Consider the following 17,454-nt stretch of genomic DNA (forward strand, 5'->3'; position numbering starts at 1 on the left):
TACTTTAGGATATAAGGCACTCGCTCGTGATTGATGTTAACTAAAATTTGAACTTACGTGTGAGAGGTTTGGTTAGAAACGTGTTTCGGAAACATAATATACCCCTCGATAGCAATTGTTTGTCGCTGCTTGTAGAAGTGGAATGAAATATATACTCGTATGTGTGCCTTGACATCTGTTGGAAGCATAAAGAGAGGTCTGCGTTTAATGACTGCTTCGAGTATCGCAGTAGTGTTCTTTATTTTATACTTTCCAGTATAGAGTCGATCAATAAAGTAATCAAACTAATGTTTAAGTGTCTAGTGATAGGGAAATAGACAACAACCATACTATATTAGTATAGACGGTTCATGCGTTTTGAGCAGGTACACAAACTTTTTACAGTTTAACAAATTATGGCTGTGTGTAGTCTACTAAATTCTTGATATAGTATCCACCACCGATTTAGCGATCATAAATTGTAGTGATATAATTTATTGATTATGATATTTGTTTAAACAGCGGAGCTTGGTGACTACGATCCTCGTCGGCACGTGTCCGGCTACGTGTCGGAGTTTCGGTTTCTGGCTCACCAAACCCCTGAACTGGAGGCCCGCGCTGCCGACATCCACCGTACGCTCACGTGAGTCCATCTATTACTTATAGACGACCAAACTATATGCACGCCCTTACATGAGACACTCCAGTCAGTATTTCCTGACAGCGCTCATAACCCTGCTAATTAAGTGCCTACAACTATATATCTATATCTCACAGTATATCTATATCTATGTTCCAGTAAAAACCAGTTTATTAGTAAAAATGAGTTTTCCCTAGTTAAAATAGTCGATAGTCGAATTACATATTTATGTGTGATTGGTACCTGCCTGTGTGTGTGTGAAACGCAGGCAAAACTAACAACAATAAGTTCTAGACAACTTTTAACTGAACTAGAAAACTACAAGTTTCTTCTACGAGTAAAATATGCAAGTTATGAGACAACGGAAAATCTTCACCCATGCAAAGTTTTAGACATGTGTGCATCTCACAAACAATAGTAACTTCAAAAGCAGCTTGGAACAAAAAGACGCGTACCTATACACAAGCTTGTATACTATGATCACGGTAAAGAGAGTAGCAAGTTGGTTGCATCGTCAGAAGAAAGTAAGTTTCAAGGAATTAAGATTTCAGAGGGAGCAGTTTCACGCCGGAAGAGTCCCCGCCCGCGCCGGAAATTAAACTTCGTCGCGCTTCTCGCCTAATTGAATGAATTTTTAACCGTACAAAGATGCAGTCTGCGGCCGAGGGCGCGTCACAAAGCCGCAATTACATGCAAATTACGTGTACTTAGCACCAAGTGCGGCCGAGGCAGCGAACGCCGCGGGCGCCGTAACCAACTGATTATTCATTGTTAGACTTTCCCGCATAATGCCACAATTTGTAATAATTCACTTCAGCTATTCTTTATTATTGTCTTTTGTTTCAGTTACCCCTTTCGACTAAATTGCGTTATTTGTTACAGCGGCATTTCGCCGGCGCAAGCTGAACTGAGTTACCTGGATAAAGTGAAATGGCTCGACATGTATGGCGTCGATTTGCACCCCGTTCTGGTATGATATTTGTCTGGATGCCTATATTATTCATACGTGTACCTTCCAAAGTAAATCTGGGTTTCAGGTTGAATGGAAATTTTATAGTGCAAAAGGCGATCTGAATGCATAGGTAAAAATTATGCAACAAAACAAAAACAACAAGCGATGCTGAAAAAATGCCGTACAAAGTTTAATTTAATTAAAGTTGTTGTAAAATTTATTTTGTATTGCAAAATGCATGCATGTGAGATCCAATAAAATTTTAATATTTTAACTTATCTAGTTTTTAAGCTTTATGGTACTAACAAATTTATGGATATAACGTCGGAAATAAACGATTTAATTTCATTTCAAAATAATAAAATACTACATAACATAATCATAAAAAGCTTTACGGCACTAACAACAGATATTAGAACCATATTTCTTTCTATTATTGTAGGCAACATTGAAATTCAAAATTGTAAGTCCTATATTTTGTCGCGTGTTTACCTAATTATGTCCAACAGGGTGAAGACAGCGTAGAATATTTCCTCGGCCTGGCGCCCAGCGGGCTGCTACTACTGAAAGGAAAACACACCGTCGCTAACTATTACTGGCCGCGCGTCTCCAAGTTGTATTACAAGGGGCGTTACTTCATGCTTCGCGTAGCGGACAAAAATGTAAGCACTCATCTTTAATTAACGACCACGAATATTTTCCTCTTGCGACAGCCGAAGCGAAAAATCCTGCGAAAAACTTGACTAATTGAGGGACGAATAAATAAACATAATCCTGAGTCTTGACCCCGTTTCTGGTTGGCAGCTATCTCATAATCGCGCTGTGAATAGTGAAGTGGTGCAAGACGTCCACCTTCTGAGGCTTCCTTGAAAGACATTCGTAGGAAGGCAATTATAGATAAGTCAGAGGACTGAGCGGCGTATTTACTGCGCTGTGGGCGGCTGATAACCGCGCGCCCGCTCGCGGCCTACGACTTGTAGCTGGGTATAATACCCAGCTATTAGCCTATTTTTGTTACGACGGAAATATTTTTCTATTCTATATTAAACGTGTAATGTATCATAGGTAAGTTAAGTATATACGATATAAAAAAGACATCTTCTTTAAAATCTTTTTTACCAAATTCTAATAGGACGATGCTGCAATGAAAAATATTTTATCAAAAAGTTTGTGTATTGGATGATTCTTTGTTGATATTTACTACATATTTCTACTTAGGATGTTCTGCTGTTTTTTGTCTTAACAGAAGGAAAAAACTACAATTAATTTTCATAGATTTATTACATAGGATACAGCGTTTACGAAACACACCATTAAATAATAATAATCCTCGAAAATTATACCAAGTCTGGATATTTATTTATATGAATAGTTGTCAAGCTTCTTTCTTAGTTAAGGTGTAAAGTAAAGTCTTGCTTAGCAAAAAAATATACAAATACATATTATAATTATTTATCGTTCATCAGAATGAGACGTCAACATACGGCTTCGAGTCTCCAACGCGCTCGGCCTGCCGGCACCTGTGGCGATGCTGCTCCGACCACCACGCCTTCTTCCGCCTCCAACAGACTTCGCCAGCCTCCGCCGACATCTTTGCTTTAGGAACTCGGCTGAGAAACAGGTTAGAAACAATACTAACATTAATTACGTATATAAGAGTTAAAAATAATTTAAAAAAAAAGTCCGTTAAAATAATAAAAAAATATTAAAAATGATAATTAAATTATATAATTATACTTACATCAACATACGGTTTCAAATCTCGAACGCTTTCTGCCTGCTCCATTCATCACGACTTCGTCCGTCTACACTGTACTACAGAATATGTTGCCGGCTTCTACCATTTTTTTTGTTTTATAATGAAAAACTTAACTGAGGAGTAGGTTAATAAGCGCAATGATAATTTTTTCAGTCGATTTAGGCCTGATTTTTTTTTTCCTATCGGGTAGGTAGCAGTTTCTCTCCTTCCTAAATATAATTATACCTACATATTAAATATGTTTATTTATAACCAGTTTATACCTAAGTGTAGAACTGTGAGTGACATATCTAACTCCTTATTAAATAGAGAGTGGTGGCGCATTAAATATCCTTTTATAATCGACGATACTAAGATGTAAGTTGTATTTACATCCTGGAAATTTATAAATTCAAATTCAAAATTTTTTAACAGTCATAAAACTTTATAAAACCTGCTTCAGTTCAAGGAAAAACTAAATTCCGAGCTAAAACTGTCTTTTAGATCACTCTGATAGATGTTAAAAATTCTTTATTGAACTTCCACGTCCCGTAGTTTTTACACTTCGCTCTCGTAGTTTTTACTTGTTGAACTTTTCAACAATCTTTTAAAGTCGTTTGGCACCTCTTGTTTTACATATAAGTATATAAGTGTACAGGTGTATGTGTAGGAAGTATAGTGCTGCGTACTTAATTAACATTTCGAACGACTGAATCGAGTAGCAATATATTTCGTAGTGAATAAAAGCAGATTTATATTGAAACATTTTACTAAATTGGAGCCTACGAACGCTATTAAGTAGTTACAAATACATCTGTAACTACTTTATAATTATGCACTACAGTGCATAATTATTTTTCATCGTCTTTTCACGGAATCGTACGAACGTGTCTTGCTATTTCAGCCAGTCTCGGTACAAAAAAGTACTGAGGTTGACTGAAGTAGCGTGATAAATAAATACGAAGGAAAACAATTGTGCACTACATTTGTACGTGAAGTCCTGTTTCGATATCACAGACCAAACATCAGCTTCTTAATATTTTCAAATGTTTTAAAAGAATATCAAAAGAGGCATTCTTGTGAAGACATATTATATATATAAATAACAACTAAATAAGTAAACAATTTGAACAGTCCGTATACAATAAAAATTTGACTTATGGTTCAGTAGAAACGAAACTAGATTTACTTAGAAACAATATTTTTATGTTTATTTTCTCTGTAGCTAACGCATTGTTTGTTTCGACAGCGGGAGAGGAGCCCGGCCGAGGCCGCCGCCAGCCTTCACACGCACGCCGTCGCGGCGTATCGCGCGGCCTCCACACGCCTCCATGCACGACGGTAAAACCAATTAAAACAAGCCAAAAAATTGATTGAAATTCCGTTCATATTTCCTATGAAATACTCGTAGCATGTTGCATATACGTTGGAAACTATTTTCTCTCCGTAGTTATAGGTACTTAATTAAAACTTCATTGTAGCTATATTATGTATTTTTATATTCAAAGAAAAATAGATATTTGTTTTTTTTTTCAGTGCACAAACTAGAAGACTTGAGAATAAAAGACTGTCCCCCGGAAATTAAACAACCTACCTCAATACACCGCCCCATTTCGTGAGTGTCAATTACCTACCTACTTCAGATAGATTTTGATTTGATTTAATTTATTGGTACGCGGCTTGATTGGAAATATTATGACGTGATTGATTGAAGTGATTTCGCTAGGGCTTCGAAGACTTTTCCGGGTGTCTTGTTAATAGAGTGAGAATTTTGTAAGGATCATAAACACAGTCACTACATGGTTCCATATTAGGCCTAGGTTCTACGAAATCGCCATAGTAGGTACTAGGTACCTATTAGGTTTTTATTCAATGTAACTTAATCCTGTTGTACTTAATTATCATGACAGTTGCTTTGAGAATTTCCACGTTTTGTAATTTTGTTGTCAAGTCTTGCTGCTTTATTTATTAATTAAATCTGTTAATTTAGATTAAGGAATCTAAATCGTATCCAAGGGGATACGGATGTTAACACAATCAGAAAAATAATTAATTATTTTAAATTGAAATCACTTTGTATAAATCGTTCCAATTGTTTTGATTTTCAACAAAACGGATTGTGGACTACTTTATATCTAAGCTGGCTTAGCATTGCGAGGAAAAATTTAAAATTGAAACCTTCGCAGCATGAGCGTCGAAGGGACGTTAGAGCCGGCGCCAGCACCAGGCTCGCCGCGGTCGACGCGCTCAGCCCCGGCACGGCGAGGGCTGTACTCGGCGTCGCCCAGCGCCACGCGACCACCACCAGCACCCCGCCACCGCTCTGCATCCGTCGACTCGCAGAGCTCCAACGACTCGCGATCCAACCGCAGGTAATAATGGGTGACCCCAGCACTCTTTAGCCACTTTACTGTCATCAGATAGATGGCTCGACTCTCCATCTGGGATAATTGATCACGCAAAAGTTCAAGTAGAGGGGAGTCCCCAACGTTGATAACCGAAGAACTGGTTTGAATAGAAAAGTTTGAAGTCTAGTGTATACTTACCCCAGTATCGTAAATTCTTAAACTTTCTTTCTAACTCTGTTCACGCAAGCACAAAACATAAACTCAAATGTTACTAACTTGAAATTAAGATAAGAAGTTTTATTCATAAACATTATCGGTAGGTACATTCAATGTCAACTTGCAATAGTTGTACCTATAGTATGTGTTTATATGACCAGGCATAAGCACCGGTCACGAAGACAGCAGTCGGACGCCGAGAGTGAAATGTCGCGCGGTTCAGGACGCTCGGGGCGGCGGCACCGGCGGCACCGCTCGCGCCACAAGCACGAGTCCGGCTCAGAACACGACTCGCAACCCGATACCAAGTAAGGGTCCTCAACGTTTGCACTCATTTTGCTAAGTTAAGGATGACTCACGTTAGACCGGGCCGTGTCCGGGCCAGAGCTTCCGGCGCATCGTTTTATATGGAAAGCATCACGTGATCACCTGTCGTGTCATAGAAAATTAAACACCAGAAACTCCGGCCCGGACACGGCCCGGTCTAACTTGAGTCATCCCTTAGAGAGTTAAAACTTGAGGCTTTATCTTTCTGTTAAAATACCACTCACGTTCTAAAATATCGCAAGAAAACGTAAAAGAGCGTTTTCCAAAAAAAAAAAATTAGGTACATTTCATTCATGTCTTCAAAATATTGACTTATTAAGCTCACTTCAATCATTTGTACATTCACGCCTCATACATGAAAAGATGTGTCCCAGAATTTTGTATGAAAAAATATTTATCCAGTGCGTTCATACAAATAAATATAAAATCATACAAAAATGTGACGATCTGGAAAGGAAATCTTGGGACACATTGTTTCATGTATGAAGCGTGAATGCTGTATACAAATGATTCTGAGTAAAATGAGCCCAAGAAGTCAATATTTTGAAAACATTAATGAAATGTACACTTTTTTTGGAAAACGCTCAAAACATGACATGTTTTGCAGAGAATACGAGCTGGTGGAATCTGAGTCCCAGTGGAAGGAGGTACTGAGACAGACGACCGCCGGCAGCGGCGTTCAAGTAAGTGCCGACCGTAAACATAACCATCAAACTGCAGACGCTGCGCTTGCATTATTCAAATCTTAAAGATTAAGAACGTATAGAAACGGACATAGAAAGCGATACGATGGAAATTTACATTTTAATTAAATCGTTCAATTTGTAGGTTGCCAACGTTCGTCGTTCACAAATGGAACCAGAAACAGGAACGCACCGATCGTCCCACAAACACAGAAGGCACAGGAAACATCGGTAAACATTATGCCCACTCTCATACGAGTCTACTTATTATTATCTTACATATCTGTATATTCTACATATATATCGTATATATACCTACTTTTGTTGTTATGGATAGTGACTTGGCCGAAAACTTTTATCGTAACCATTACACGAAATTGAGAAAGTTTTTATCCTGCCAGTCACTTATTTTATATTACAAATAAGAAGGTAGATGGGTAATATATAAACGCAGGACTTATTCTGTATTTGATTACTTACCCTCAGGCTGAGTTGGATTTATTAACCGAAGTCAAATTGAAATCTAGATCCCAGACGGTTCCATTATTTACTCTGTCGAAATCTTACGTTTGACTTTTGAGAAGGCAGGCTTATATTCATTGTTTCATTTGATGAATTCTGCTTGCAATTTATTAAAACTGTATTTATCATTAGCCGATATAAAATATATAGGTAGGTACAGTCGACGTCAAAGAGATCTTTACGACTAACGTTACAAAAAATTATTTACACGACTTTATTGTCATAGCATTTAGGTCGTGTAAACATTTTTTTGTTATTTTGGCTGTAAATTTCTCTTTGACGTCGACGTACCTACCTAATGTCCAATTCGATATCAGAGCCGTCAGCCGATATATATATTATTTATTTTATTTGTCGTAGCATACATAACTAAGCTCGCAGTTTTAAATGCCATTGTGTCTATATGTTAGGTCTCGGTCTGGATCTCCGAACGATAAGAAATGGCTGCCTAGCGAGCTGAAGCAACACCTAGAATTTTCACTGGTCGATACGGCGGGCATGACGGAGGAACAACTCAAGGAGATCCCCTACACCGTGGTACAGACTAGCCACGCGCGGCAGACCAAACTAAGGACCTCCTCGCGGCATAGACAGTAAGTAACAGATTATTTAGCTACATCAAATGGATATCATCTCTATAACAGAATAATAAATACTAGCCTCTGTGTTGAGACTAATCCTTGTATTTATCTCGATCCGCGTCTAATATCAAACTTGACTTTACCATATAGTACCTAGGTACCTAAGCGGTATTGAATTTACGCATCACTAAAATTATTTACATTTTAATCGTTACAAACATACTGATACTATTAAGAATAGGCAATGCAAACAGGGCAGTGTAAAACTAACTTCAGTTTTATTGTCTTTGATGAAGGTTTGATTCTCGCCCTAGAATAAGGCTTATTTTTATGTTTCTTCATTCTTTCAATCAAATCTTTGTTAGGTACTCGAAATGAAAAAATACCGACCCGTACCGTTACCACAGAACAAAATAATAACACAAATTTTGTTCACTGAAATGACAAATTCGCCAATATCAGACTTATTTATAGGACGGAACACGGGTCATTAGCGAGGCGAGAGAAGAGTTCCTTAACTCACAGCAAGAGCGCCCATGACAACCATAACCAAGGATCCCTCCGATCAAGCTCGAGCACCCTCAGCACGCACCGAACCGGCATCGAGAAATACGGAAGGTACGAACTCGGGAAACCGCAAAACAGATTTATACGGTAAGCTTCGGGGTTATATAATATTACAAATGTTTTCAGGCGTGTATACCCGAGCTACGACGAGACCGTCGGCCGGAATGGAGATGACTTCTTAACAAACAACGGATATAAAGGCAACGTGACGCCTGTCTCGAACAACAACAACCCTTACAGCCCAGTGACAAATAGCAATAGCAACAGCTCAAGCGGAGAATTGATATCAGGGAGCGCGCGGGTCTCCCACGAACACACCGACTCGGGCCTGGGGGCCGATCAGGATTACGCCTATTCTTCCGAAAGGTGAACAAGCAATTTATTTAATCGTTTAATCACTTACCTACATGCAAACGTCCTTAACCAGAGTACATAAAGTACGTATAGGTAGTTACTTTGGAAATGCGAATAAATTTGTCGCGTTGAAAGTTGAAAGGCGGTAAATGATGCGATCGACTGATCCGATCACGTGTCATTCAATGCGTTTTAAATACTGCACGAAACGAATAGCTTGTTGAACATCTGAAATTCAGTGCTGCGGGAATTTGGCAGATTTACAACGTTTTCATGTCGTTGTTCAGATTATTGTGCATTTGTTCGTTGGTGGATTGATATATGTTTTAATAAACAGAGAGTATATACTACCTATATACGAGTATACATACGAGTACTTACATAGGAACTCCTCATAACTGCTCGTAGATGTATCTAACAAAGAAAATATTTTTTTTTAACTTTTTTTTTTGTTCGACACTTAGGTAATCATTGTCCGAGTTCCGAGTGGTTGTAAATTGTGGTGGTGCACTAGGTATATACAATCTAGTTAATAATGTACCTATATAGAAAAAATAATTTTCGAACGAGCGTTAGACAAGTAAAAAATATATACTTACAATATTTTTTATACGAGGATTCACAAGTGTTACCTATAATGGTATATATAACTAGAAGCAAGTAGCCCTTGCTTTCGCGGCGACACTTGAGGGAAATCTCTTTTGAGGGAAAGGGACTTCAAGTGCTTCGTTATTTCATAATATTTGAAACCAAAATGATTCGCCGTTTATATGGGGTTTTTACAAGCTGTATTTTGCAAATTGTATATCGCAGGTCGAGCGACAGCGCGAAGTGCGGCGCACCGGTGTCGGCGGCGCCAGTGAGTAGGCAGTGGCGCGTGGCGGAGGGGCCGGGCGGCGCGGCGGTGGCGCGGCGGCCGCCGACGGCGCCGCGCGCGCGCAGCTCGGCGACGGGCTCGCAGCGCTCGCTGCTGTCCGTGGCCAGCGACAGCGCCACCTCGCGCCGCCCGCGCGAGCTCCTCCCTCGCTACTACCCCCATCCTGCGGACACGGGCTTTTCTCTCTTCGTGAGTGGGCGCTTCGCTTTCTAACCGAACTTCCGCGATCCGGCGGCCCTTGGCGAGCAGATAGTAATTGAGTTCTGAAGGCTAATAAGGGTTTATATATATTACCAGTAGGTAGGTACTACCGCAACCAGAATCGCGTAGTCGCCGTTTAACTTTAGCAATTAGCACAAGGTTCAGACCGAATATAGGCGATAAAACCCGCTGGAAATAAAGGGAATAAAAACAATTACGTATTCTATTGAGAAATCATTAATTTATGGAGTTTTAATTGTACCCAATTCATTGCAAAAAAAAACTCATAAGTAATTTTAAATTGTGTTGATAAAATGGTATCTAATTGAAGACAGGGATTGAAAAGAAAAAAGCATTTACAATGTACGGCAAATAAAAAGGCGGTATTTATTAAATTGAAGACTGGCGAGCCTGAAAAACGCCTTGAACATTTCTATTTTAATTGCTTCGGCGGCGATATAAAAAGAAGCCAGTAAAGTACAATAAATTACAAAGAAGCTTACAAGGGCCGCCGGATTAATCCGCAGCTCCTGTTTCTTGGTCGCTGACGAAGCTAACCGTGTACAGGCTGCTGCCGACATCAAACCATTTACAGTTTTATAAAAAAAGTACTGGGAAACACTCTAAATAATCTTCTTTTCTAGTTTTGGTAACAATATTTAACTAATAATGTTTGCAGTTATAGTAACTTGACTGCTTTATTTAACCGTTATCTGACCAAAGTTATAACGGAAGGATATTAAGAGGCGTTTCATAATTTACATTAAGGTTGATATAACGTGTGTACTTACTAGACTACGAGTATGATATGCGCATTTTATAGTAGGCCTGAGTTGAATAGTCTAATTCACTGACGCATATATTATTAGATTTGGTGTACATTAAAATATCATATACATACACTATTCTATGCTACGGGGCTTCCAATTTTCAAAATAGCAATACACTACGAATAATAAACAGCCTACCTAGTGATAATTTAACGTTGTTTATATTACTTGTAGTGTGTTGCGTCATTTATTGCCTCTCGCTATCTGGGGATATAGATATCTTTAATTACCTACCTATGTTATACTTACATGTATAATTTTATGCCACAAGTACTGTATAAAGCTATGGTGTGCACCGGTAGTCGTTGACGCTCGTGTGATTATGGGATACGCAGAGACATGCTAGCAACAACAACATATTGGTCGGCGAGCCGGGCGGGTCGCTGGCGCGGCGGCACGGGCCGAGGCCGCAGCCGCGCGCGCCGCGGGACTCCCGCGAGGCGCGCGACCACAACGCCAACCTGGCGCGCACGCACGCGCGCATCCACCGCCACGACAACACCCTCGACATTATCCTTAAGCCTCTCATAGAAAGCACGCAGTAAGTAAGGCTCGCGCCCGACCCACCTCTGTGTCGCAACATCACGTAGCGGAATGTCCTAGCTGCACGCAACCCCGGTTTGTTCATATGTCCGCCTCCCTGCCTGCGGAGGCGTCTGTGTTTTTTGTGCATGCCGGTTGAGGGGTACGTAGTGGTTAAGAATGTGGTATCAAAGTAGACTAATCCGATTTGACTAACATATTACTACAATTGTTAATTTTCGTGTTTTATCTTATTTTTATGCACTTGTGATTGTGATTAAAATTGTACGTAACTAAACGTGTGATTCACTGTTTTACTATTACAGTATTTTCTAAATATATTAATTTAGATTTTAACATTGTTCCTACAATTTGACTATTCGCTCTGGTAATACGACTTTCCACGAAAACAGGCTGCAGAGCAACTGAATTCTTCGAGCGAGGCGCCCGGGGGCTCGGGCGCGGACGGGCCGCCGCCGGCCGGCGCCAAAACTTCGGCCACGGCTGAAATGAGCACCGAGCTGTGAACCGGCTTAATTCTATACTTAGTATATTAATATATTGTGAATATTCAATTGTGTTTTTCCAAAATGTATGTTAACGTATGTTTATATTTTATTTTATTGTCTATAAGTAATTCTCATTATGTTTAAAAAAATCTTATTAGGTAAAGCATGAAGCTCACATCAGTATTTATGTTTGTGTTGTGTACAGGATTTTGTTTTAATTCGTAAATAGACAGATTTATTTTATGTTTATATCTTGAACTAATTTTAAACTATTCAATGATACCCATCCAAGATTGTGACAATTTAAGTATATAAAATCTCAATTATATAAGATCTGTGCCAAAGACTTGTTCTTACTCTTTACTTCTGGTTACTAGACGTTGTTACTATGCTCAGATTTAATAAGGTGTAATTTATTCGTCTTATTCGGGATATCAAATTTACACATATTTTCTTTACATTCAAACTTATATTATTTTTAAGTGAAATGATATTTTTTCGTGAAAAAGACGGGTATTATTATGTACTAGGTACTTATTATCACTATTATCAGTTTCACTGAACAAGTATTGAACCATGTACAGTTGTTATGTAGATTAGTATTTTTGGAATAACGAACAAATGTGTGAAGTGTGAACATGTTCACCAATATAAGTAATATAAAGTAACTATCAGTAATCTTTTTCTAGTAATTGATTTACATGTAAATGATACTAATGGAGCGGTGAAGCATTAGGTTTGAAGTTCGTATGCTTGTGTTTGTTGACTACAAAAGTTATTTCAACACGTTCACTGTCCCCATACAACATAATATGATAAAGTCACACGTCCAGGTATGCTTTGACTTTGAAGTTGGAAACCCATAGTGGAAGCACGGACTCCTGATAAAAACCCGGACAGGAAACGCGTTAAAGTACCTATCTCCACACAAGAAAATCATAATATGTACCTAATTCTGGATGTTATAAAATAATTGGTAAGCGCAAGTCACAAGTATGTTAGAGTAAGGGGGTCAATTGGTAGGGGAAAGTGGTCAGACTGAAACCCACTAAACCCGAAAATTTGTATCCAATTACAGTTTTATATGTATTTTTTCAAAACTGTTCCGATTGTCCACAATAAACATTACTATTTGGAAGCATTTGTTTTCTTATGTCTACAAAAATACCTGCTGTGAAAGCGATTGTCACCTTGGCTAGGCCGGCTGGTCGTTGTTAGATCCTCAGCGAGGTTTTCGTCTAATAACATAATCATATCATATATCATCATATTTGGATTAGATATGAATAGCAGTACCTACCTACTAATCAAAGTAATAATATAATACAGACATAGGTACATAAATAACAAATAGGACATAGCAATCCGACATTAATTGTAACTAAATCGTTATCAGAACTATTATAATAATTCGGTATAACAAAGGGGCCCGTGGCTACGGCATTAATTAAACCGCCGTATCCGGAGTATCGTTCCGACCGCCATTACCGTTAATGAGGGCCGTTCGATTCGTCGCCGAGCTGCCTTTCATTTCATTGAGATTCGCTCGAAGCAATACACGTCATAAATACGTAACTGTCAATGGATGCTGAGCTGTCGTCGAAGAATGAACATGGGTAAGTACTAAGTATATGAACAGAACTAAAAATTTAACGATCTAAGTCGTATTTATAACAAATAAACTTGGCGAAAATCAATCAGAGTCCCCTGTTTCACAGTTGTTGCCACCAATGACAATTCACCGTACATTTGCTAGCCCAAGAAGTAAAGTAAAAAGTGATTGACGTTGTTTGTCATACCTTAAACGTAACTAAATTTGCAATACATTGCGGCTTAGAATAAACTTTAAAGTGTATTAAAAATTAAACCACAAGTTATTTTTAAAAATTGCTGAACAAATGTTGGTCACTGTGAGGAGTACAGCCTACAGTTAAATTTTTAGCTCGTTTTACAGGCCACACCCGGTATATACAGGGTGATTCCGGGGTCGTGGAGCAAGCGATCAAGGCATGATACACAAGCCCATACTGAACAACTTTTACTATGGGACCAACTCCGAAATCGCGAAAAAAAAATTGGTAGTTTCATACATTTCGGCCGATCACTGTATTATGCCTTGATCGCTGGCTTTACTATGGGACCAAATCCGAAATCGCGAAAAAAAACTGGCCTTCCCATAGAACACGACAACATGTGATCGGCCGAAATGTATGAAACTACCAATTTTTTTTTTCGCGATTTCGGAGTTGGTCCCATAGTAAAAGTTGTTCAGTATGGGCTTGTGTATCATGCCTTGATCGCTTGCTCCACGACCCCGGAATCACCCTGTATAAGAGTAGATAAACACATCCATCGATTAGAATGTAGCCTAAGTTACCCGCGTTATATTAACACCTTTTTGACCACTCTATTTAATTAATACCTAATAAGATAAACTATGCAGATATAGACCAGCTATTAAGTATACAGTGTATTGTATGCTAACTAATCTTGACATGTAACTATAGCATAAGTAAATCGAGTACTTACATACGGCTAATTGGTGCAATTTCTCTGTTATCCCGGACCCAAACAAACGTTGTCCGATTGCAACCTCTAATTCGATTCAACCACTGGTTTTGGAATCGGAGCCCCTTCGGTCCCGTCTTGCTAACCACATAGTGATGCAAGGGACATTCGATAGTAGGTACTTTGCGTCTCTTGTGACCAATGAAACTAATCAAATCACGTGAACAAGACTACCCTTCAGTACAGCTGCAATTGTGACGAAATATTCTAAGTATCCTATTATGGATGCCATTAAACGCCTCGATATATATTCAGGTACATAATAACACGTTTAGCCGTATATTCTTATTCGCAGATTATTTTACCCAGGTTATTACCCATCACCCATTTGGTATCATTATGCCAAAGCACGATGTACTGATAAAAATAATTAATTGTTGTCGCTAATTGAAAGCCAAAAGCAATGAAGTAAATTTTTGCATTTATTCCGCCTAACTAACCGGACGCCTCGCTTTTGCTCAATTTGTCAGTAAAACCAAAAGACAAAACACGACGCGGGTGGCCGTCAAAGCTCCGATGTCCATTCGTCGAAGGGTGAAAAGTCATTAACCGTGTTTAATGAAAGGGCTTCTCTGGGCGTGTATGAATACTAGTTAATTGAAAGCCGGAAAATCAGAGAGTAAGACAAAGTTACTTGTAAATTGAAAATTTAACAGGTAGAAATTATGCTGTAGGTGTAGATATACCTACAGCTATGCTTATCTACACATTTTTCACAATGATAATATTAAATAAAAAATCTTACTTTAATACATATACAGATAGGTAGACAGTATTTTTTTTTTATTTCATTACAGCGTAAGTAAGAAAACAATAGCGAGGGAAGTTTTTGTGGTTTTTATCTCCAATAAATCTTTTCAACTAGGATTTGGAATTTCAATCCCTGTAACCTGTTTAAGCCTAAGCGCGCACCACGATTTTAATTTTTGCGACACGATTTTAGAATCGCGCTGTAATTTATCGCAGAAAATTCACTGCGCGCACTGCGATGAAAAGTCAACGATTTGTTCATTCTCGACATGGATTTCGTACCAGTCGCTTGTCGTGAAACAATATGCAAACGCTGTATGACTTTGAGTATTTATACCACAAAGGTGATCTCCTTCTATTTCTATAACTAAACGGTCAACATCTAGCGTGTCATCATGTGACTCCATTGGAGAAGCAGGTTCCGATATGTTGACGCTTGGAGAGCGAAATGCCGACTGAGGTCCGGGGTGCGATTTTATTATCGCAAGGGGCCGATTTTTGAATTTCGACCACTCGATTTCGTGTATTTCGTTAAATAATATCTCCACTACTAGGCATTCAAATTCTACTAATAGAATTGAAATTGAGTGTTCAATACCACGAGATTCCAAATTTCGATCGCTCGTTTTTCAAAAATTTGCATTTCGCCGTTTTCCACCGATTTTCGAGTGACGAAATCGAGCGATCGAAATTCAAAAATCGGCCCCCAGTGCGCGCGGGGCCATACAACTCCGTACGAGTATGCTGCAATTCACTTTGCGACAATCGCGTCGCGAGCAGTCGCGGAAAAATGTGACAAATCACAATTTTAAAATCGCTGCGATTTTTTTGTCGCATATGCGCGAACTGCCATATAAACACATTCGTTACATTTCTGCGACTAAATTCTCGCGCGACAAAAAGTCGTGGTGCGCGCTTGGCCTAAGTCGCTCAAATCTCATTATAAAAGCGTGGCGCAGATACAGATATAGACGTGTGAGTAATTGAAATAAAAGCATGACGTTTAATCGAATTAGCGATTTCGTCTTGTATTTAATCAAATTATCACCTACCCATTGAAATTAACGTATCGAAGGCTTAATCTTGTTCAAACGCCGTGCATATTAAAGTAATCGTTGTAATGTATTAAACAGGGTGAAACGGAAGTAATTGCCAATGAACAATTTAGAGGCATTATAAAAGGTCCGTGATCGACCTAAAACGTTTTCAATTCGATTGTTTATGTTCGTTTTAGGCTATAGAACGCACGCAACGTTGCGTTAGGAGTTTTATTTAAACATTATATACACGGTGGCTAAAAATAACTGCATTCCCGTTGCCAGGGAGGTTTTGGGATTATACTGAGCAACTTTTACTATGGGACCAACCCCGAAATAGCGAAAGAAAAATTTACCCTCCCATAGAAAATGGACCAGCCAAAATGTATGAATTGGCCAAATTTTTTTTCGCGATTTACTCCGCCTGGTACTCTCTTACCGTTTTTTCGTGGTCACGTGACTGACACAAGCCTACGTCATCATGCGACAGCGCTATATGGTAATATGCGATAGCGCTATATAAAGTGGCAATGTTATTGTGACGTAGGCTTGTGTCACTCTGGGAAGAGAAGACCATGTTTTATTAGACTATGAGTATATTTATCTGATTTTATTTCACAATACGTAGTCACGAGCGAGATGCACTGCATAGATATATAAATAAAAATATTATACAAAGATACCTCCAAGCGAGCTGTCACCGTTATCACTTTTGTTTAGTGTACGATTAACAATGTGGCCCACCTTGCTGTAGCCATGTCGATAAAGTCATATCGATAAACTATCGACATTTCTTGCAATTTTAATTTTACTTCAAAGTTTTAACGATACCTAAAATGATCAAAAACGCTTTTATTCTTTATTGTGGTTATCAGATCACAATCTTATCGTCACGCCCCAGCAGGGAACCAAGGGAAAGTTCAGATATTTAATTAAAATACATAAATACATACTAAAATATGTGTTCCGCATTAATTGAATTATTTTATTACATTATAATATATTCATTATCCATTAGCATTTCAATTATGTTTATGTTTAACAAAGATATTGAAGCTTCAATTAATCGCTATTTCGTTCCGCTGTGTAGCGTTTATTGATATATAACATGATTAAAATAGACTTTTCACATCTCTAAAAGAGCACACATATACACTTTTACGCACACATACACAACCTGGTTCTATCTAAAACGATAACACCTGGATTTGAAGTCCATCTTGTCAACAGTATGGTTGTCCTTTTTTGACAAA

General features: G+C 38.6%; 1 protein-coding gene across 2 annotated transcripts in view; it reads left to right on the top strand.

The window, feature by feature from the left end:
- The window catches only part of LOC134680068 (band 4.1-like protein 4), a 64,088-nt gene extending 51,104 nt beyond the window's left edge, over positions 1-12,984 (top strand). The window contains exons 6-21 of one of the 2 annotated variants that reach the window (XM_063539077.1): positions 502-622; positions 1,502-1,589; positions 2,081-2,233; positions 3,038-3,192; positions 4,559-4,650; positions 4,846-4,924; positions 5,496-5,681; positions 6,035-6,181; positions 6,808-6,883; positions 7,029-7,114; positions 7,816-7,998; positions 8,461-8,604; positions 8,680-8,919; positions 9,721-9,973; positions 11,151-11,356; positions 11,751-12,984. In XM_063539077.1, the coding sequence (XP_063395147.1) occupies positions 502-622; positions 1,502-1,589; positions 2,081-2,233; positions 3,038-3,192; positions 4,559-4,650; positions 4,846-4,924; positions 5,496-5,681; positions 6,035-6,181; positions 6,808-6,883; positions 7,029-7,114; positions 7,816-7,998; positions 8,461-8,604; positions 8,680-8,919; positions 9,721-9,973; positions 11,151-11,356; positions 11,751-11,766 (2,225 nt within the window). In that variant the 3' untranslated portion in view covers positions 11,767-12,984. The remainder of the gene's footprint in view (positions 1-501; positions 623-1,501; positions 1,590-2,080; positions 2,234-3,037; positions 3,193-4,558; positions 4,651-4,845; positions 4,925-5,495; positions 5,682-6,034; positions 6,182-6,807; positions 6,884-7,028; positions 7,115-7,815; positions 7,999-8,460; positions 8,605-8,679; positions 8,920-9,720; positions 9,974-11,150; positions 11,357-11,750) is intronic. The other variant, XM_063539079.1, reaches the window with a different exon arrangement.
- Positions 12,985-17,454: the final 4,470 nt, after the last annotated feature.

Source organism: Cydia fagiglandana, chromosome 3, assembly GCF_963556715.1.
Source record: "Cydia fagiglandana chromosome 3, ilCydFagi1.1, whole genome shotgun sequence".
NCBI classification, from domain to species: Eukaryota; Metazoa; Arthropoda; class Insecta; order Lepidoptera; family Tortricidae; genus Cydia; species Cydia fagiglandana.